A 23,706-nucleotide genomic window follows, 5' to 3' on the forward strand; every position below is an offset into this window, starting at 1 on the left:
AATTGTTTGGTTTTTTAATAGACGGTACTTGTGTATCATACGACACTCACTCAACTGCTTCATTTAATTAGAACCTGTTGCTTTGAAGCTAAATCCAAATGAAATATAAAAATATATGATGAAAATATAATACATTAGAAACAAATTTAGGCTGTATATTTGCACATTGAGGGGGGGATGGGGGCAAAGTATAGCGGGTCTGCATGCAAAACGTGTTAGGTACAATTATTCTGCATATTATGAAGTAAGAGTTGTTTTCGAACTTCAAACTGTCCAAATACTTTATCCCCAACCCCCGTAATGTGCAAATATATAGCCTAAATTATATATTTCCCATCTATTCTGTCACTTGTCTTTGTCTTGTCTCACGCTAAGCTAAAAGAAACTAACGAAGAAACCGGTTTGTTCTCGAGTTTTAGACAGCGTAAACTTGAGTGAGTGGCGTATAATACACAAGTACCAAGTAGAAGACAAATGAAGAACCATTCAAGGATTGGTCTTGTATTTTTCTTTTTTTTCGTTCTTTTTTTCATACATTAAAATAAATAAATTTTAAAGAGAAACACAATGATTTTCAGACCAAAAAATATGGGAGAAAAGTCAAATGAGAAAACAAAAGACAGGAAGAAAACCGAGACGAGGCCACCCCCATGCTATTATACTGCAATCAAAAATTAAGCCTAAACCCACTTGTCATCCCTACATCTTGATAAAGAATAATCCATGAAAAAATGTGCCCCAAAATGCCCAAAAATTTATATCAGTAAATACTGATTAAAAGTTCAATATTAATAGTAATTAAAATCATTCAAAATTGTCTATCCTCGAGTTGTTTACCCTTCCTACATTTCTATTCCCCTGATAATTTTTGTTATTAGTTTTCTAAGAAATTTTGGAATTTCTTGGAAGTTATATAAGCCGGCTTAAATCGCGCAGAAATGAGTCTACTTAAGCTGTGATTCTCACCCCCTGATGTCCCTATGATACTCTATTAAGTTTCCACATCCGTATAAAGAATAATGTTCAAGACACACCTTTTCACTGAAATATGATTCATTGAAAAAAAGATCGTTAAAATTGTTTTAAACGAACTTGAAAGGCTTATCTAAAAAATTAATATTTTTGATGTTGAAATGAAAGATCATGGCGGTGTATCTTATTAGAGAATTCTAATTATGCGATAACAATGTTTGTTTTACTCTTTATATGTTTTGACTTTTCACGAAATTGTAGTGAAAAGACACGAAGTTTTTTTTTTAGGGGGAATCCCTTTCAGTAAATATGATGCAATGTCTTGGTTACTTTAAGTTCATATATGGTTTTAATTTTTTAATTCTACATAGTTCAAATAGCGACTTGATAATAAAAAGATAGAAATAAAAAAGGGAAAGAAAGAAACTGATTCCTCCTCTTGGATTTGACCAAAGGGCCTATCTCATGGGCAAAATTTAGACCTAAAATATTCCTGTTTTTAACTCTCAGTCTCTAGGGAAGATTCCCTGATTTCTCTGTTAGCCGACCTAAGGAAAACGCCATTTTTTGGCCACAAAAAGTTCCATATTGTTAAATGCTACTCACGGAAAATCTTACGCGACGCAGCTTTCTTAGTATAATTTCACTGACATTCGGAGTCTGGTAACGGAATCTCAACGAGAGACCAGTTAGTTCTCAGGTGAAAGCGTTGAGTTTAGAGACCCTTCCCACCCCACCTCCCTAGCAGAGGTCGGATAGTCAAAGGCATTGCTAGAATACTAGCTTTACTTCATATTTACATTATTGAGACCTGATAGTCCTTTTTTGTAGATGTGCATGTGACAAGAATCCATAAATCCAGGTCCCCGCCTCTGAATGAGCTGGTTAGCAGCTAGACTTCTATCATTTTACACCGAGGCTCGTATTATCAATGAAAGATGCTTTTATTATGTTTCATTGGAACAGTAGAAAAAAAATAAAAAGTTCGCCTCCCCTAGATTTTGAAAAAAGACCCCCCCCCCCATTAAAATTTTCGTGAATTACGGCATTGTATATTCTATAAGGTCGTACCCAGGATTTTTTTTTCGGAGGGGGTTTTACTGAAAAAAATTTCTGGGGGGGGGGGGTTTACACAAAAAAAACTAAAAATACGCATACAAAATTTGTTTATATCCATTTTTGTTACGTTTTTCCGAGTCAGACAAAAAATTTTTTTTTTTTTGGGGGGGGGGGTTCAAACCGGGTAACCCCCCCCTCCCCCCCTGGATACGGCCCTGATATTCTATGATTTCCGAGTCTCATTCTTTCAGAAAAAATGAACAAGCCGAGATTTGTGCTGTTGGCCCATTTTTCATTAATCTCAATTTTTCGTATAAGCTCTCTGTTTTTTTTAAAGCTAGAATTACAGCTAAGCTAGCGTTATTAGAAAACTGAAGACGAAAAACAAATAGCGAAGTCCAGAAAATAAAATCCGGCTATTAAAAGACAATAAACACCCAAACAAAGGTTACATATCTTTATCGTAAATCAGGTAACAGGTAAGATCAAGATAAAAATTTATGACTATTTGAAAATTCAGATTATTAGATATCGGACATCAGATTCAAAATTTACCCATGAAAAGGGTTATGATTTTCATTTGCAAGGAAAAGTCTAAATTTACCAAAATTTATTGAAAGGATTCTTATATCTTAGGCCCAATCTAAAGCAGAAATATAAAAAAGACGATAAAGCAAAGTAAAATTTGAAAGCATAAAAAAGGAGGTTAAAATATAAAAAAAAAGAAATGCCCACTGTTTCTTCTTGGCAAAAGTGATTGTTTTGTCTGAGGCCAAATGCCAAGTCTAAAGTGGACAAAAGAAAAAACAGCAAGACAAAGTGAAGTAAACTAGGAAACATGAAGAAGGAAGTTAAAACGAAAAAAAGACAAAAAAAACAAACAAACAAGTGTCTACTTTACCATTGTGGCAAATGGGATCTTTTTAACTTATGCCCAATCCAATTCAAAGCAAAAAAAAAAACCCAGATATTAAGAGCCATGCCTTAGTGACAGCTTTCAATATATATATATATATATATATATATATATATATATATATATATATATATATATATATATATATATATATATAACGATAAATAAAAGTTCAAATAGGATAAAATCCTTTTAATAGACAGTGAAATAGAAATTCACAAAAATACCAGATATTTCGGTCACATATACAGTGACCGTCATCAGTAGTAAAACTACTGTTTTACTAAAGTTTTACTACTGATGACGGTCACTGTATATGTGACCGAAATATCTGGTATTTTGTGAATTTCTATTTCACTGTCTATTAAAAGGATTTTATCCCTATTTGAACTTTTATTTATCGTCATGGAAAGGCAGTGTGGTCTCCGAAATTATCTACGTTATATATATATATATATATATATATATATATATATATATATATATATATATATATATATAGGTGCTTTACTGAGGTATCATATCAACATGAAGCTTCAATTTAAATAATCAAGCGAAAGGTCAATATTAAAAATCAAGCGAACAAATTACATAAGAAAAATATTATATAGAAACTTAGGAGAGGGCCCAAAAGATTGGAAATTGTAAGTTATAGAAAAACATAAGAAAAAGAGTTGTCAACACTATTTAGAGATTTTATAATATTCTGATTTTCTCCTCCTCCCCCGCCCCCCAAGTATTTAATTATTCATTTTCAGCATTAGGTTACGTTAAACTTGAAAAATATGTCCAATTTTCTGTTCACCCTCGCATTTCCAAAGTGTGTTTACCAAGCGACAACTCCATGCTGAATTTGTTCAATTCATTGACGATAAGCTAACAGACGCAAACACAATAGCAAACACGTTTGCTCCATATTAAGCTATTTACATTTATTCCTTTGACAACCTTTTAGCAAATTCTCGAAAAGATTTGCCTCTGTTTTTTTTTTCTGTTTCCATCCTTATTCTTCAGGTTAGAATTGCATATAATATGTCTGTCAACATATAAAGTAACTTCACCATTGGTCTTCTCTGTTTTCGTTCTTTGCTATTTTTTTATACATTCTCTGTTTCACATTTTCTTTTTCGCCATTTTATTCTTACATTCTCTGTTTCAATTTTATTTTGTAGGTCCAAACAGTGTTATTTATTTTATATAACATGTCTATCAACATATAAGGTGTTTTTGCCATTGTTCTTTCCTGTTCCCATTCGTTGATATTCGTTTTTTGCTTATTTCGTAAAATAAGTATATCAATATATAAAGCAATAACGATAAGACATATGTATATTTGTCTAATGGCTATCCAATTAAAAAACACCCATTGTTTTTATTTTTTTTTTTAACTGAACCACAGAATATGCAACTACTTGACTTTCCCCCTTTTCTCTATAAAAATGAGTTTTTCTCGAACTCTAAATTAGTTTAAATTCGCCCTAAAATAAATATTTAATTAAATAGCTTTCGAAATTTTTTCTTTCTAGATTTGATATAAAAACTGATATAAAACACTTTTATATAAAACTGATATAAAATACTTTGATATAAAAACATTTTCTCTTAAGAGATATTGTTGCTCTTAGCAAATACAGATAGTTCAGACAATTTCATTACATTCTTACTTCAGAATGACCTGAGATTGTTACATTCGTTCCCTTATAATCTTTTATTAAGCAATTCAGGGGATTCCAAGTTATATCTAAAGATATGTTCAACGTATTATGTACTTAACTATGACACCATCTCAAAATAATTAGGTATGTTATCTCTGTCCTTCAACCTGATATTAATTCGATATATATATATATATATATATATATAACCTCAAATAAGCCTTTAGCTCTTTTCCCCTGCACTCGGAGAGTTTACAAAAGCATTCCTAATACAAACACTTAATAGGAATTGGCATGATACGAGATTCAAAATGACCAACACAGTGAATTCTGCTGGGAACGGTATGGGTTAGACTCGTTATTGTATCAGCATAAGGAGTGGGTTGTCAGGGGTATTATTGCAACCGCGTGTTCATACGGCTAATGGTTTTCAAGGTTTCAAAGTCTGTCAATAAACTTTTGGCATAGAGCCCTGCTAAAAAACCACAAAGCATACGGATGATGTGATCAATTATGATTTATGATTGAAGGCTGTGGTTCCACAAAGTATTATTCCGGATTCGACCCTTTTCCTTGTATATATTAATCAATGACATATTAGTAGTTTGTTGAACGATTCTCAATCCCTTCAAGGCTCCCGCAGCTAATAGAGGTTCAGAGTCTACATTTTAGTAATTCAGAATTGGCAACTGTTTCAAGAGGAAGAAGATTAAAATATTTACAAAATTACTCGGGTCTTTAACTCTTCAGAAGTATTTGCATGATGATGCAGGGGACAGTCAAGTCATTCCAGATATGGCTTAGCCAAATATTCACCTTCTCTGGGTTACTACAGATATTATTATTATTAAATGTACAAGGTAATAAGTATTAGGGATGTTGCTCAGGTTACTAAATAATTTTATGGAAGCGCAGATATTATTTTTAACTCAGCCATTCACAGAGAAGGATTTTGAAGAATTTATGAAACCATTAAGGTAGAAGTCACAGGGTGTACGCTGGTGAAATTAGATTCTTCAATTTTTAGGATGGTTGCAATAAAGACGCGTGTTCAACAACTGGAAAATTGATGAATCATTTAATAGATGTCCAATGATTACTTTAATGAAATAACGATTGATCACCTAAATTTTATCCATAACAACAGAAAGAGAATTTATCCCCCTCAAAATTAAAACCTTTTTTGGATTCGATCATCCAGGACAAACGAGCTGGGAGCAATTTTTACCGCTATATATTTCCATAATGCGACCATTTTTCTATCCAAGTTCTATATAACACATGTTGCCAAATGTACCCGCGACAAAACCTCTCTTATTGCCACAAATTCTATTGTGGCAAATGGGATCTTTTTAACTTATGCCCAATCCAATTCAAAGCAAAAAAAAAAAAACCCAGATATTAAGAGCCATGCCTTAGTGACAGCTTTCAATATATATATATATATATATATATATATATATATATATATATATATATATATGGGTTTTTTCTTTATTTTAGCTTCGTACTTTAACTACAGTTGCAGAAATTTCAAAAAGCGAAATATTTGTTTGACAAGTTTGTATCAACACTAATTTGTTTCTATTGCTGCCTACTAATACTATGTATTTCTATACTTTGCCAGATTCATTTTAAAGATAAGAACAATGCTGTTGTAAGATTCTATCTTCCGTATTTAAAAAAATAATGCCTTGAACCTTAACTCTCATAAACCAATCACAAATTTTAATGCTTGAAATTTGAACATTCTTCAACCCAAGAAATTATGAATAGGAAAACTGAACCTATCAACAAATACGACTATAATGTGGGCCTGACAAGGCCGTATACAGGGGGGAGGATACCGGGTTTGAACTTGTATAATTTTTTTCTAAGAATGTACCTTCTTCCAGTTTGGACATCCCACTAAAAATCCTCTGATACTCTCTCCTCTCTGATGGCTCAAATATGTTTATACCTATGCTTTTTCAGGGTTGGGCCAGTTTGCACCTTAATTAGGTATCTTTTTTCTTGAATGCACTTATTATCCTCCTTTTTTCTTGTGTTTGTGTTTTTATAAAGAAGTTCCATAGATAGTGTTCAGAAAATGGAACTTTCACATCTCCTCAAACTGGATGGAAATCAATTTGTTATTTTACACCATTTAGTGACTGGTAAAGAGAGCTAAGTAGTGTCTTTACAAGATGCAGCACCGTCCAAACCCCATTGCACTTCCTTGCTGGAGGGTCATGAAACGGAGATCAGCACCGCCGGTTTGGATGTGAAATTTTGTGCCCTATCCCATGCTATTAGATCAATTTTTAACTTACAAGGAAATAAATTTAATGAAATTAACCCACAATGTGATTCACTAATTATCATTCAAATTTTTTCATTTTATTTGAAACCTTGCAAATAGGACCAAAATCCTGTTTTCACTGGCCTAGCAAAAAAAAAAAAAAATACAATAAAAATTTTACTAATGATCGTGTCTGTGCGAGCAACAGAAAACATGTCGGTGAAATTCTCTATTAATTCGAATCGTTTTTGGTGAAAAATGTTTATGGATTTGAGGGCGAAATTTAAGAATTTGTAGCATAAGATCAAAACTTGTTATCTTATTATTTAAGAAACTTTTATGGATAACTTGTGTTTTAGGATTTTCCCGTATTGCACATAAATTATTGCACATAAATTTCTATTAAATAACAACTCCGTTTCCACAACTCAACAGATTGTACCAATTGTTACAAACAAAAGGCGTTTAGTTTAAGGCTTGACGTAAATATTTAATAATTAAAGAACGAAAATGCTTCCCAAAAAAATCTACTCACACACTGAACCACTTGCTTAGATACGCCGCTACTACATGCTTGAAGATCCAGTGTAGTTGTTTGCAAACTGTAGTCCGTGGAACCCATCCACCCCCTCCAATACCAGGGCTTTAATGGTTTTAAAACTACTATTCATGGAGTCCTGGGGATTTGGAACTTATCAAAAGGGTCGCGGTGGTTCCCAGTGTTTTATTTATTATGCTGTTGTCTTCTCAAATTTTTTGGTTTGTGCATGTGCATGCAATCTTCTGTACATGTTTAATTTAGTTTTTGTAGTTTTAACTCAAGGGTCAACATGAATTTGAAGTTGTTAGAAGCTAGAATTATTATTTGAAATGTTAAAAATGTTAAATATGTGAGCCAGTGAAAGTGTTAGAACCACTGATCTAGTGAATCAATTTGAGTTATTTTAGACCTAAAAAACCCTTAAAATTTACTTTTTTGCTTACAAATAGATCTTGTTCTAATCTTAGCTTTTAATAAAAATTTAATATATTTTATTCAGTTCTTTAATGAAAACAGATAAACAATCATCATATTGATCTTATTTACTAATTTTATTTTCTGGGCTCCAGTATCAGTCATTTTGGGAGATTTGATGTTAAACTTTAATTTAAAATTGTTTATATTGTCACGTCCATTTTTTGCTTTCACAATCCAATTTTTTAGAGCATGTATTCACTTAGCCTAGGTATTTCGATTATTTTGTATCCTTATATCTAGCAGATATGTCTTTTATCTTTATTTTTTTTTGAAAATAAAACGAGCTTCGATTTGTAAAAGCCAAATCGTAAAAGTCTCAAAATTTTGTGACGGGAGAGGGATACCGGTGTTAATCCCCGTCATGCCTTGTGCTTTTTTCTCAGGACAATTCCCATGATTTATTTTTGTAAGTTGCGTAATTATGAATTGTGGTGAGTGCACCGCTGGCATATTGGATATGCTGCGCAAATTTCTTCTTTTTATTCTTAAGTTTTCATAGGAATACCGACTATACTAGTCTATTTTGAGCATTTTCTTTTCCGGTTCACTAACTTCGCAATTTTTTTTATCTTGTTGGCAACTCTGTGCAATATTTTAGCTATATGTTTGTTTTTTAGGTAATATCTTGTTTTGGACTAGCTGTCATGGAGCGAAGATACATTGGCTATAGCGTTGTTGCTCTTCTCGTTGAAGTAAATAGCATTTTCCTTCATACAAGACAATTAATGTTGATTCAAGGTTTCAGCAAAGATGAGTTTATCTACAGGCTAAATAGCTTAATGAATATTGGTAAGCTATCTGAGTCTTAAAAATTGTATTAGGTATGTGTCTTAATCGCTGTCATTAAGTTTAGTTTCACCCATCAAAGGTTACGATCCTGAGAAAATTTGCCTAATTTTCGAAAAAAGGGAGAAACACCCCCTTAGAACTTATAGAATCTTAATGTAAATCAAACCATCAGATTTAGTGTATCAGAGAACCCGACTGTGTTTCAAGCTTCTATCTCCAAAAATATGGAATTTTGTATTTTTTGCCATAAGAAATATTATGGTTGCCTGTTTATTATTTTTTTTTTTTTTTTTTTTTTCTTTTTTTTTTATTAGTCGTGCCTCGCCTGATTTGAGTTGTAGGCTTCATCTTAATTAAATGAGCTCTCTCTCTCTCTCTTCTTGATTTTTTTCTGTCTCTCTTTTTTTCTTTTCTTTTCTTTTTTATTATTAGTAAGTGTTTTAAATAATGTGTTAATATTTTTTTTTGAAAATTATCTATTAAATCTACCCCCCCCCCTTACAGTTTGGTGTATTTGTCTGTTAAGTGAAGCTACATATTCTTTATTACAAAAAAATAATCTGCTGTCCAAAGTGCGGTCAGTAGACCATAATAATTGCGATTTTTCAAAAAGCAGACTAGATAGGGCTCAATGAAGCCGACAAACAGAAGCTTCGGGAATTCCTGAACAGAGTCGCGAAGAAAGCTGAACAATTTGGATTTCACAATAACAGCCAATAATCTAAAGCCATATTAATTAGAAGTTCACCCATAGGAATCCAACTAGGAAGTGAAGATATTGAACAGATGAAAAATCTTAGGAAGCACGGTAACTTCTAGTGGCGATTCTGAAAAGGAACTACGCACCAGATATTTCTTCGAGAATAATTGCTTTCGCTGGCTGCTAAGGATTAGCGGGACAGACCGTGTCAACAATGACAAAATCTGTACCCGCACACCTTGGACATACCCTCACACGCTATATCACAGACTTCCAAAAATGTGCCTTCATTGGTAACCGGGAGACACCTTTCACCGAGGAAGACCAAAGAACACGCCCAGCGGGACGTACGAACGTAACAGAAGGATCCTCAAGAACGAGTCGCATTCCTGAATCGTAGGACATATACGCAGCAGCTCACTTGAGACTTGGAGGATACTCATTGCTGTACTGTGTGCCTCTAGAGGCACAGGATTAAGTTCTAATCTCGAGAATCAATAAGCAATTGCAGTTAATTATAATATTCTCCATTGAACGTGGGTATACGTTCCATTCAGACTTAAATACCATTTTGCGATCCTTATTTCATCTCCACCTGATGTTTTCATAATGGTGAATATTTGGTTTGTTTCTCTCTCAAGTCAGTGTTGAAAAATTCGTTTCTTTGACTAGCAAAGCTTTCAGTTTATGCCTTGGGAAAAACGTACTATTGGTGTTGTTTATAATGGGTCAGGTTTTTTGATTTATACAAAGAAAAACGTTGGATCTGGAATAACACTTCGGGGAGACCCGGCCTTCAACCCTAAATCCTAAACAATCACATACTTTGTGCTTCTTTGGCAGGCCTCTATGCTCTAACTCTATTTACAGCCTTTGAAATCCTGAAAGTCATTATAGATGTGTCATTTTAAACAAATGCCTTCCTTTTTTCAGATATAGAACTTTACTAGGAAGACTGCAGAAAATTCCGTTTCTTTCAAGACTTACCGGACGGATATATTATCACGGTGCTTAGTCACTTTCGCTTTCGAAAAAATTGCCATCTATTAGAGCTTTTTTTTTCTTTTTTTTTTAGGAAGGATCGGGGCACTAGTACCAATGATGATGTGTTGCAGGCTCGAGAAATAATATTTTCTCCTATTTGATCGACTCTGTCTAGATATGACCCTCTAAGGTTCACTTATAAGGGTGAAATTTTTTGTATGACAACTGACTGACACATGAAAGTTTTTTAAATTCCATATAAAAATTGATTTCTAATTATAGCAAGAACCCAGCAGGCCCATTTCTGAAGTACCTATATAATTTGTAGATAGTCTACCCATGCCCAGAGTTTTGAGGATGGAAACCGTGCGGATAGCAGCAAGTTATAAAACTTGGTTCTAACAGGCGTCAAATTTCACTTCGGTAGCTGCTTTACACGTCGTCCGACGGAAAGGATATATGTGTGGGAGAGAATATTTGGTTTAAATTTCCAGCCATAGCTTACCAATTCCTTTCTCTAGCCAGCAGAATTGTACAGAATTAAGCCAGTAGAATTAAATAAAAAATCATTTTTATGTATTGGTAAAATCGTTCTTCTTGTGGTATTTTTTTGTTGGTCAGATAGGCCTAAAAGTCTTTTAAAGTAAATAAAATAAAGACCAGATAATTTCATTTTTTTTAACAGGTATACAAGCCTGAATTTGCTCGCCTCTTCTTGTCCTTATCATTTTGATAAGTTTTACTGTCTCCTTTTCCAACTTAAGTGGATGAACTATTTTAACCTACACAAACAACACTAGAAATTTGAGTCTTTTGTATGTGGAGTGGGCCAGAAAAGTAATGGGTGGGTGCAAATTCTATGCAGCTGAAACTTTTAGTTCTTGTTCTCTTTTTAAAGGTGTCTGTTGAAACACTAGTTGTTTTTTATTTTTAACTCAGAAATATTTCTTTGTCAAAATTTATTTTTGGTTTTCTTAAGCTTCCTCACCTTCTTTATGTAGCTCACTAATCTCTTATGTATTTATTTATCTATTTTGTTGATCCTTTTTATATTTTTTGTCAGGTACATTCCTAGTCTTCAGGATAATGACATTGGGTTGGATGACAAGATGGCTGGTGATCCACAGGGATGAAATACCAACACTTGCTTACACGGTTGGTAGCATTGGTGAGTCTTTTTCTGTTTCATAACTAGGTTTCTACTCCATCCTTATTTTATTATTAGGGTTTTGCATCTTTTAGGCCTTCGTTTGGGGGAAGTGACGTATAATTCTGGTGGGACAAACCACTATGAAGACGGTACGTAAAGCATATGTAGAACTGGACAATATTTATCATATATTCATTCCAAAGCGTTTCTTCTTGTAGTTGACCATGTATTGGTGGAGTCAATTAACATCTCGTTAAGACTTTTCTTATACGGTTTGATTGCTCTTCAGTGTCATTACAGCTTATCCTTTTAGCCCTATTCTGAATCTTTGGGGATATTAATATCTGAATAATTAGGGAAAGGAACCTTTTTGTATTAGAAAGTGACGTATAGTTTTAATAGGGAAATATACTTTTGAAGATGGTTTCAAATGGATGTGCTATGCTGTACACCATTTATCAAATACTTATTCTAGTATATTTCTTCGTGTAGGCAATTACAGTGCGTTGTTTAATTATGTGTTTTTCTTTTTGTGTTTTGAAATTTTGGCGTAGGGAGAGAAATATCCACAAAAGGAGGAGGAGGTGAGTGGATATACTTGTGAAGGATTTTCATTGGCTTCTCCTAAAACCATTTTATTTTTTTAATGCTGTGATTGCTTTTAAATGGCGCTGCAGCTCGCCCTTCTAACCCGATTCTGAATTCTTGCGGTGGCAATAAGAGAGGTTTTGTCGCGGGTACATTTGGCAACATGTGTTATATAGAACTTGGATAGAAAAATGGTCGCATTATGGAAATATATAGCGGTAAAAATTGCTCCCAGCTCGTTTGTCCTGGATGATCGAATCCAAAAAGGTTTTAATTTTGAGGGGGATAAATTCTCTTTCTGTTGTTATGGATAAAATTTAGGTGATCAATCGTTATTTCATTAAAGTAATCATTGGACATCTATTAAATGATTCATCAATTTTCCAGTTGTTGAACACGCGTCTTTATTGCAACCATCCTAAAAATTGAAGAATCTAATTTCACCAGCGTACACCCTGTGACTTCTACCTTAATGGTTTCATAAATTCTTCAAAATCCTTCTCTGTGAATGGCTGAGTTAAAAATAATATCTGCGCTTCCATAAAATTATTTAGTAACCTGAGCAACATCCCTAATACTTATTACCTTGTACATTTAATAATAATAATATCTGTAGTAACCCAGAGAAGGTGAATATTTGGCTAAGCCATATCTGGAATGACTTGACTGTCCCCTGCATCATCATGCAAATACTTCTGAAGAGTTAAAGACCCGAGTAATTTTGTAAATATTTTAATCTTCTTCCTTTTGAAACAGTTGCCAATTCTGAATTACTAAAATGTAGACTCTGAACCTCTATTAGCTGCGGGAGCCTTGAAGGGATTGAGAATCGTTCAACAAACTACTAATATGTCATTGATTAATATATACAAGGAAAAGGGTCGAATCCGGAATAATACTTTGTGGAACCACAGCCTTCAATCATAAATCATAATTGATCACATCATCCGTATGCTTTGTGGTTTTTTAGCAGGGCTCTATGCCAAAAGTTTATTGACAGACTTTGAAACCTTGAAAAACCATTAGCCGTATGAACACGCGGTTGCAATAATACCCCTGACAACCCACTCCTTATGCTGATACAATAACGAGTCTAACCCATACCGTTCCCAGCAGAATTCACTGTGTTGGTCATTTTGAATCTCGTATCATGCCAATTCCTATTAAGTGTTTGTATTAGGAATGCTTTTGTAAACTCTCCGAGTGCAGGGGAAAAGAGCTAAAGGCTTATTTGAGGTTATATATATATATATATATATATATATATATATATATATATATATATCGAATTAATATCAGGTTGAAGGACAGAGATAACATACCTAATTATTTTGAGATGGTGTCATAGTTAAGTACATAATACGTTGAACATATCTTTAGATATAACTTGGAATCCCCTGAATTGCTTAATAAAAGATTATAAGGGAACGAATGTAACAATCTCAGGTCATTCTGAAGTAAGAATGTAATGAAATTGTCTGAACTATCTGTATTTGCTAAGAGCAACAATATCTCTTAAGAGAAAATGTTTTTATATCAAAGTATTTTATATCAGTTTTATATAAAAGTGTTTTATATCAGTTTTTATATCAAATCTAGAAAGAAAAAATTTCGAAAGCTATTTAATTAAATATTTATTTTAGGGCGAATCTAAACTAATTTAGAGTTCGATAAAAACTCATTTTTATAGAGAAAAGGGGGAAAGTCAAGTAGTTGCATATTCTGTGGTTCAGTTAAAAAAAAAAATAAAAACAATGGGTGTTTTTTAATTGGATAGCCATTAGACAAATATACATATGTCTTATCGTTATTGCTTTATATATTGATATACTTATTTTACGAAATAAGCAAAAAACGAATATCAACGAATGGGAACAGGAAAGAACAATGGCAAAAACACCTTATATGTTGATAGACATGTTATATAAAATAAATAACACTGTTTGGACCTACAAAATAAAATTGAAACAGAGAATGTAAGAATAAAATGGCGAAAAAGAAAAATGTGAAACAGAGAATGTATAAAAAAATAGCAAAGAACGAAAACAGAGAAGACCAATGGTGAAGTTACTTTATATGTTGACAGACATATTATATGCAATTCTAACCTGAAGAATAAGGATGGAAACAGAAAAAAAAACAGAGGCAAATCTTTTCGAGAATTTGCTAAAAGGTTGTCAAAGGAATAAATGTAAATAGCTTAATATGGAGCAAACGTGTTTGCTATTGTGTTTGCGTCTGTTAGCTTATCGTCAATGAATTGAACAAATTCAGCATGGAGTTGTCGCTTGGTAAACACACTTTGGAAATGCGAGGGTGAACAGAAAATTGGACATATTTTTCAAGTTTAACGTAACCTAAGGCTGAAAATGAATAATTACATACTTGGGGGGAGGGGGAGGAGGAGAAAATCAGAATATTATAAAATCTCTAAATAGTGTTGACAACTCTTTTTCTTATGTTTTTCTATAACTTACAATTTCCAATCTTTTGGGCCCTCTCCTAAGTTTCTATATAATATTTTTCTTATGTAATTTGTTCGCTTGATTTTTAATATTGACCTTTCGCTTGATTATTTAAATTGAAGCTTCATGTTGATATGATACCTCAGTAAAGCACCTATATATATATATATATATATATATATATATATATATATATATATATATATATATATATATATATATATATATATATATATATATATATATATATATATATATATATATATATATATATATATATATATATATATATATATATATATATATATATATATATATATATATATATAAAAAAAAAAAAAAAAAAAAAAAAAAAAAAAAAAAAAAAAAAAAAAAAAAAAAAAAAAAAAAAAAAAAAAAAAAAAAAATATATATATATATATATATATATATATATATATATATATATATATATATATATATATATATATATATATATATATATATATATATATATATATATATATATATATATATATATATATATATATATATATATATATATATATATATATATATATATATATATATATAAGAAATATTTTTTGTAATTTAAAAAAATAAAAAATAAAAAAAAAAAAAAAAAAAAAAAAATAAAAAAAAAAAAAAAAAATAAAAAATATAAAAAAATAAAAAAAAAAAAATTTAAAAAAAAAAAATAATTAAAAAATAAATAATATAATAAAAAATAAAATTAAAAAAAAAAAAAAAAAAAAAAAAAAAAAAAAAAAAAAAAAAAAAAAAAAAAAAAAAAAAAAAAAAAAAAAAAAAAAAAAAAAAAAAAAAAAAAAAAAAAAAAAAAAAAAAAAAAAAATAACTAAAATAAAAAAAACACTACAAAACACAAAACAATAAAAAAAAAAAAAAAAAAATAAAAAAAAAAAAAAAAAAAAAAAAAAAAAAAAAAAAAAAAAAAAAAAAAAAACAAAAAAAAAATATAAAACAATAAAAAAAAACAAACAAACTAAACCAAACAAAAACATAAATACAAAAACCCAAAAAAAAATACAAAATATAACCCAAAAACACAAAAACAACGTGTGTGTGTGTGTGTGTGTGTGTGTGTGTGTGTGTGTGTGTGTGTGTGTGTGTGTGTGTGTGTGTGTGTGTGGGTCTCGGTGTGGCTGGGTCTAGGAGTCTCTGTGGGGGGTTCAGGGGCGGTGGTGTTGTGTTTGAGTTTTTGGGTGGGTGGGTGTTTGGCTTTGGGTCGGTGTGGTTTAGGGGCGTGGAGGGTTTCTTGGTTGTTGGGTTCGAGTCCGTACCTGTGAGCGTTCCGGTATGTTTGTATGTGTGGTTGTGAGTGTCCGTGTGTTTGCGTGTGAGTGTGTGTGTGTGCCCGTGTGTGTGTATATATATATATACATGCTTTTTCTGTTTTCCACCTTTTTTCTCCTTTTTTATATTGTTCTCTGATACTTCTAAAACTCCATTCAAAGGATTCTGATTTCTAAGCATCTGCTTCCAGCCCGCCTAAGTACCGCAATACAAAAGAACCTCTGAGGCACCAATGGTCCATAATGAAACCATTTTAAAAAAGAAAGAAAAAATCTGAGGCTATTTGGAGCGTTTCTCCCAATAACAAGGATCTTGAATTAACTGTAACGCAGTCAAAATTTTAAAACTTGTTTTAAATACTCGAATAGTTTAACCTTTATAGAACTAATTGAATTGAATTTGAGTCTTTAAACAGTATTTTTAACTTTTAGGCTTGAGTGTGATAACCCTTATGAGCATTATTCTCTTCTTCTGGTTTATTATTCTCTTCTTCTACTTCTTGAATAGTATTAATTGAATTGACATTCAATCCTTAAATAGAATTTTTAGGTTTTAGGCTTGAGTGTGATAACCCTTTTGAGCATTATTCTCTTCTTCCGTTTATTATTCTTTTCTTCTACTTCTTCGATAGTTTTAATTGAATTGGCTTTCAATCTTTAAATAGTATTTTTACTTTTAGGGTGAGTGTAATAACCCTTATGAGCATTATTCTCTTCTCTTCTTCTTCTATTTCACAGCGGGCGGGCTTTTCAGTTGCTACTATTTAGCCCTATTCCTTTTGCTTCACTCTGTGGGCTACAGAGCTACTGGCTTGGTAGTCTCTTAATTAATAGATATTCTTAGATATCTTTCAGTAGATCTTTCGACTCAAGGAGTTCTATTATATGATGATAAATCTCAATTTTTGTGATCTCTTTAAGTATATTTGGATAGACTCGTTGCTGATAGTGAGATTGTGTGGTGTTTGAAGCACATTAACGTTTTACGATGCGATGCATAGTGTGCAGACGTCACCCTCATACATTCACATAGGCAGTGATCAAATGTTTCATTATTAATAATACCATACCTGCCGTGAGTGGACAGGGGAACTTAACCATTTGAATTAGGAAGCTGATATAATACAGCCAGAAAGTCGAGGCTACTGTTTCCAGAGCTAATTCTATGATAAGTTTTAGAAAAATACTTGTTGGAAAGGGGGGAAGGAGTAGAATTTTTCTTACTAAACATAATAACCGATAGTCTCCATTGGTAAATATCTCTAATGGAGATTGGTCTCACACTTGGCTGGTCAATATTTATAGGATTTTTTGATATTTTATCAACCTGATGATTACCACTTATACGAGTGTGGCTACGAATATACTGAAGATAAGTTCCTGTTCCACTTGAAAAAATATTATTTATATTACCAAGACAATTATAAGTATCAATATCCAGCTTATACGGAGGAGCTGAAGACAGCAACTTAAGACTTGATAGAGTCAGAATAAACTATAATATTATTTGAATTAGCAATCAAGGGTTTATTATCCATAAGGTACCCTAATGTCATGGCTAGGTCATCTAATTCTGCACACATTATAAATGCATTGTTATAGAATCCCTCACCCATTGCAATGTTCTGATCAGAAAGGGAGGCACCACATGTTGCATTCCCATTCATTTTAGTCCCCTGAACATATATTTGGAAATAGTTTTTATAGGCAATTGTGCTAAGTTCAGCAAACTTTTTCTGGACGAAAGCGCTGGGGGTTAATTGTTAGCTTCAGTTAGAGAAATGGTTATTTATCGTGGGGATTGACAAATTTCATGGAGAGGATGCGAGGAAAGTATGATCAACCGACTTTACGGGTACAAGAAACTTCTTCTGAATATTGGCATACTCATTCGCAATGCCTCTATACCTGGCTGGATTTCTTAACCAATTATGTAGGGTGTGTGAGCTATTTAATTTAATTTTTTTAAGATTTTTTAATAAGAGAAAGATACGTCTCTCCCTTATTGTTCTTAATCCACTCTCCATAAGCAGAAAATTCGTGCTTGTGTGTTTCCTAAGACCAAATATGAGACGTATTATATCATTTTGTATTGTTTCAATTTTATGCATCTGGGTCTTTGCACGTACACTAAAGACGATGAGCCTATAGTCAATATGGAGTCTTATATGTGGTATATAGACCTGAAGTCATATTTTCCCCTATCATCCCCATAATATGGAAAGAAGTCTTTTTAGTAAAATTTTGTTATATAGCATTTTTTTTATTGATTTTCATATGTGGAGGTGGACCTTGAGTTTTTAGTAGAGCATTATACATAGGTATTTCATATAATTATATTCTAGAACAGCTAGTCCATTTAGAAAGAGTCTTACATTAACATGAATTTGCTTTCGGTGAAATTGGATTATTTTTGACTTGGTAGGTGCAATGGGTAAATCTGAATGTCGAGAGAGTTTTTCAAATTGGAAAAGTAACTTTTGCAGCTTTGACTGTGCTATCTCTAATGTGTTGCCAGACGATCATAGTACCAGATCCTCAGCATATTGTAAATTCGTGTAGGGGAGATTCATGTCCCAGATATATAGGACAACTAGGAGGCAACTCAGGACTGCTTCGCTAGTAAGATCTATTGTTATCGTCTTTTGGAGTGAAGAGGCTGAGCCTGCACAAACAATGAAACTCCTCAATTCTATAAAAGACTTTGTAAGGGATACTAGCTTAAGGGGTAGTCCAAGGTTAGCAGGCTTGATTAAAAGGATTTGCTGGTTCACATTTCTATATACCCATTTAAAATCAAGGAAAGCTGCAACTAGGACATTATTTTTTTAAAATTATTCTTTTATTGCATTTTCTAACAATATGAAAGCGCCTGTTGAGGAATGGTGTTTCCCGAATCCAGTTCGAGTGTGAGGGATCATGTTATATTTCCCAACGAACCGAAGTAGTCAGTACTAAATCGTTTTGTCCATTATTTTTCTCATTAGAAGAATAGTCATTATGAGCCAATAAGACTCAGGGTTATTTTGGGGTTTATTTACCCGTAGGATTGTCGGAGGGACAAATATTTCCTGATATTGGGAAATATAGATGAAGTTCAAGCATGATTATAACAATTCAGAATTTTCTGTTTGTATGGAGTAATGAGATCCTTTATCCATGTAGGGTTTATATTGTCATAACTGCAACTAGTCTTGGTCCTAATATGATGTATTGCATTATTCAGTTCACGGATTAAAAACGGACTGGTTATATACTTGACTCTTGGGCGAGGTTGGTATCTTGGGTTCATAGGAATTGGGGCATTTTACTACAATTATTTGATGTTAGCTTATTAACAAAATGAGTGGCAAATAGCTTAGCTTTTTCATTATTATTGTCATAATGGGTATTATTATGTATAAGTTCATGCGGGAGTGGATTGGGGGAAGTCTGTTTCCCACAGATGTGACTTATGACTCTATTTATAATTTGCACATGTGTTTCACTGAAGAGGTTATTTGCAAAATTATTCCAGTGGCAATATTTAGCGGTTATTATGGTCCTTTTTGGATTCGATTCTGTTTGTATTTTTTTAAAATATGTATTTGGTGATGGTTTTTTAAGGAATTTTCTCCTAGCTGCCTTTTTGTTTTCCGCTTACTTTGGAAATCATTCGCCCACCAAGCTTTGGGAATGTGTTTAGGCGAGGTTTTCCAGGGTGTTGTCCTAAGTATAGCATTATTTGCTGTATTTATTCGTAAATATGCCAAAACTTCAGCTTATATATAAACTGTTGCGTTTGAAATACATGATTGTTGGATCAAACTTGTAATTTCATCATTTGGTTAATTTTGGAACGAAGGCAACTTTGTTTTAGTGTTGATATAATTGGAGGTATGTGATAGGGTTTCAGCAGATTCGTTTAGGGAGTAAACTATGGCAAAGTGGTTAGCACATAGATTATCAATTTATTTATATAAATTTTGTTCAAAATATTTAAAGACACAATTTTTTGGTCAATTTTAGAGAAACTGCCGTTTTTGGGGTTAAAATTCGCGTTCAGGTTTGGATCGTCAGCAACAGCTAGTTTATTATTGTTCGAAATACTAGATTCAAGGAACTTACCTGCCTTATTTGCTGGTCTATACCCCCACAAAGGCTGTGGGCATCAAAGTCTTCGCAAATAACGATGTTTTTCAACATATTATAGTTATTTATGTGGCTGAAGAAATCCTTGACATCTGTAGTTTGGCCATTAGGGTTATAAGAGCTTAATATGTAAGTTTTTGTATTATTCAGCCAAACACTGATACCAATTGCATCAACATCATTTACAAAATCTGGAAAGTTGATGCAACAGAATTTTATATTATTTTAAACTATTAAAGCTACTCCACCTCCTTTTCTCTCTGATGTTCTATCCTGTCTCATGATAGTGTATCCCAGAGACTTATTCTGTTGATTTTTGGTTAAATGAGTTTCCTGGAAGAACGCAGTATTGATGGAATTATTATTCATAAAATATGTTAATTCATTTTAATTTGTTTTCTTTAAGTGATCTAACGCTCCAGTGGAGCATTGATATGTGTCGTGTTTTTGATTTATTCTTCGTATGACTATCAATGATTAGTTTTCTTAACAGTAAGGCAAGATATTTTTTTGCTTGAATAAGCATATGATTAGGGATGTAGATTTTTGCCAATTCATCAATGATTTTTGTTTTCTGTTGTTGTTGTATATTCATGGCCTGAAGTGCATTGCAGTTTAGAATGAATAAGCATATATTTGGGGTTTGTATGTTTGGTTTTGCATCCCGTTTGTCAGTTAAGGGATTAATTCCTGGTAGTGTTTCTGATTTGTTTCTTGTTGGGACGGGGTGCCAGGCTGACCTCATCTCAAAAGATAAGGAGGCTTGTTGGCTTGGTGATTCTTTCTGATAGAGAACTGATCTAGGTGGCTGAATGGATGGTTTTTTTTAAAGAGTACTTGATGTATTGGGGGTTTTTAAATTTAGAGTTCTTTTTGGTTTCAATATGGTTTTTTTTGGGGTTATTGGGCAGCATTTGCCTCCATTGCTGCTAAAGGGTAAGGAATTGCCTTTGCTCCTGCTATTTAGAGTCTTAGTACTCTTTTCTTATGTGCAGGGCATTGCGATTTAGTGGTGGATTCATGTGAGACTGAACAATTGTTACGTGTTGGCTGAGTGTTTTTGAAAGTTGTAAACTCTTTTGGATGAGACACTTTACAATTAATATAGTTTAGGAGAATTTCATTCCATTTATTTGCTGTGTATCCCAGTTTTAGACATATCTGACACTGGATAGGCTTCGGCTTGTATTCCTTGTGCGGTTTAATTTGCCCAAATAGGATTAATTTTTCTTGAATATCAATTTTTTCTTCAGTGTAAATAAGACAGATCTTCTGGTTTTTAATTCATAAGAGTTGGGTTTGGCCTGTTGAGTGATATTTTCTACAGGGACTGCGTTGGCTGCTCTATTTGAGGGATTTTCTTGTAACTCCTGAATTAGTATTGCTAGGCGAACATTATAAGCTACTATTTTTGTTGGGGATTGTTTTGGGTTTCATTTAGAAAAACTAAATTGTATATTCAGAAGAGATTTTAGATTAAGTATTAAATCTACTAATTTCTGATCTCGGACAGCTATTAGCAAAGATCCATTACGGTGAATGTTGAGAGAAAATATTGATTTTAACATTTTGAAAATTGAAACTCTTATTGTATTAATCCTTTTTATTTCAAAGGGGGTATTAGGAGTAATTTCGAGGTAAATGCCCAAGTTTCGGGAAAGAGAAACTTGGACAGGGGAAGGGAAATACTTTTGAATGGGGAAGTTTTTTTCCTTTTTTTGAGCTCCTAGAAAGGACCTCTTGAAATCCATTATCATCTATGGTGACATTAGCTCCAACACTGATCATTGTCCTATTCTCAGAATTTGAGCTTTCATGTGAGCTTCGTGAAAGAGAGCTTGACCAGCAAAAATGGATAAATTTCATTAGTATTTGGGGTGGGATCCGAGGGGACTTTTTTTTTAGGGGGAGTTCTTTCCATTGCCTATTGGAATAAGCTTTAAGCTAAACTAGAAAAGGTTACCACTATGATACCAGACCGTCTCACTCTAATATGGTGAAAACTTGACCATCCACAAAGAAAACACCACCGTATGGCCCTGAGGAGGGTTTTGAGCACGATTGGTTCGGTACACTACTGATAAATCGAGACAATAATTCACAAGAAATTTAGTTTTAAATTTCTTAAAATGTTGCTGTTGCTAAGGTTTTAGGCTTGAGTGTGATAACCCTTATGAGCATTATTCTCTTCTTCCGTTTATTATTCTTTTCTTCTACTTCTTCGATAGTATTAATTGAATTGGCTTTCAATCTTTAAATAGTATTTTTACTTTTTAGGGTGAGTTTAATAACCCTTATGGACATTATTCTCTTCTTCTGTTTATTATTCTCTTCTTCTACTTCTTCGATAGTATTAATTGAATTGGCTTTCAATCCTTAAACAGTATTTTTACTTTTTAGGCTTGAGTGTGATAACCCTTATGAGCATTATTCTCTTCTTCCGTATATTAAGCTCTGACTTTGGTCGAAGACGGAAGAAAACGGTAGTACCATCTTGTGAATCAATTGAAGATGAAAAGAAGACAAAAGTATTATAGTAACGAAAAGAATATCAAACCATAGTTTCGACTAAGAGTTCGTTCATGATATTGAGAGATTACTTATTTAGTTTGATCATAGGATTACATAGAATTCGGATATTTTCCTATATTAACAGTATTGTCTGAGAAATTGTGTGAAGGGCTCTGAAGTGTGGGGGGATGTGGTTGTGCACTAAATATATTCTTAGATGAACCAAAAATGGTCTCTTCTGAAATATCTTGCTCGATTTTGTCTTTTTCATTCATACGCACAGAACCCGAAAAAAAATATGGACCAAATTTGTTGTTTTGATACAAATGATCCCCCCCCCCCTACCCGTTAAAGAAGGCTAAACCTGTGCCGACTATGATGCTATAGATAAATAATCCCTCAATGGTAGAAACACTGTATATATTTATGGTCAATATCCACTCTTTACTTTTTTCATGAACCGGTTTTCGTTTAGTCGTTCTGTAGCCAGTGGCATAATCAAAACATTATTTGGTGAAATATTAAATATTGTTACTTCTAGTTGGAAATTGTCGCACCAATTGTGACAATTTCTGTTTGTACGTTTGAACAAACAGAATTTTTTTTGTACGATTTTAAAAAGAATTTTTAAATATTCATACCTAATATTCGTACCTTGGATCACTTAGTACTCCGTAAGCAAAAATGAATAGCTATTTCGAAATAGACGAATGTTTCAACCCCTGCGAGGGGTTCAGTGTTAATCCAATTGAGCGGTTGATGCATCACTGACCAAATATAGTTTACTGACTATAAATTTTATGTTATGTAATTGATATTTTGTCTTCACATACCATAGCCTCATCAAACTCCCTAAATTAGTCCAAGGGATCCCCCCACCTTCAAAATCAGAACATAGTAGCAAACAGAGGTTTGTATGTATTTTCAATTCCATATGTGAATTTCCGCTCAGGATAGGGGGGGGGGGGTAGAGAATGTGAAGAAGTTAATTTTAGAAACATGTTTCCTTTTCTTCAAGTCTAAGATGTACTGGACCAATCTTAGGGACCCCGCCCTTATTTTCCTCTTCGCGTTAAGGTATGGTTAAAGAGGTATTCCTTCACTGCTCGCTTGAAGGGGAATGTGTCCTTAAATATATTTCGCACAATTTTCATGTGGATTTTAGTACAATCTT

The 23,706-nt window shown here is 32.7% G+C and overlaps 1 protein-coding gene across 2 annotated transcripts in view; it reads left to right on the forward strand.

Annotated features, from left to right (window-relative positions):
* LOC148954360 (TLC domain-containing protein 2-like) overlaps window positions 1-22,589 on the forward strand; it is a 49,250-nt gene extending 26,661 nt beyond the window's left edge. For both annotated transcript variants that reach the window (XM_089086308.1, XM_089086307.1), the window contains 3 exons: window positions 8,519-8,690; window positions 11,438-11,542; window positions 22,422-22,589. In XM_089086308.1, coding sequence (XP_088942434.1) covers window positions 8,519-8,690; window positions 11,438-11,542; window positions 22,422-22,558 — 414 coding nt within the window. In that variant the 3' untranslated portion in view covers window positions 22,559-22,589. The remainder of the gene's footprint in view (window positions 1-8,518; window positions 8,691-11,437; window positions 11,543-22,421) is intronic.
* Window positions 22,590-23,706: the final 1,117 nt, after the last annotated feature.

Source organism: Artemia sp. Qi Xiang Cuo, chromosome 3, assembly GCF_049724085.1.
Source record: "Artemia sp. Qi Xiang Cuo chromosome 3, ASM4972408v1, whole genome shotgun sequence".
Taxonomy (NCBI): domain Eukaryota; kingdom Metazoa; phylum Arthropoda; class Branchiopoda; order Anostraca; family Artemiidae; genus Artemia; species Artemia sp. Qi Xiang Cuo.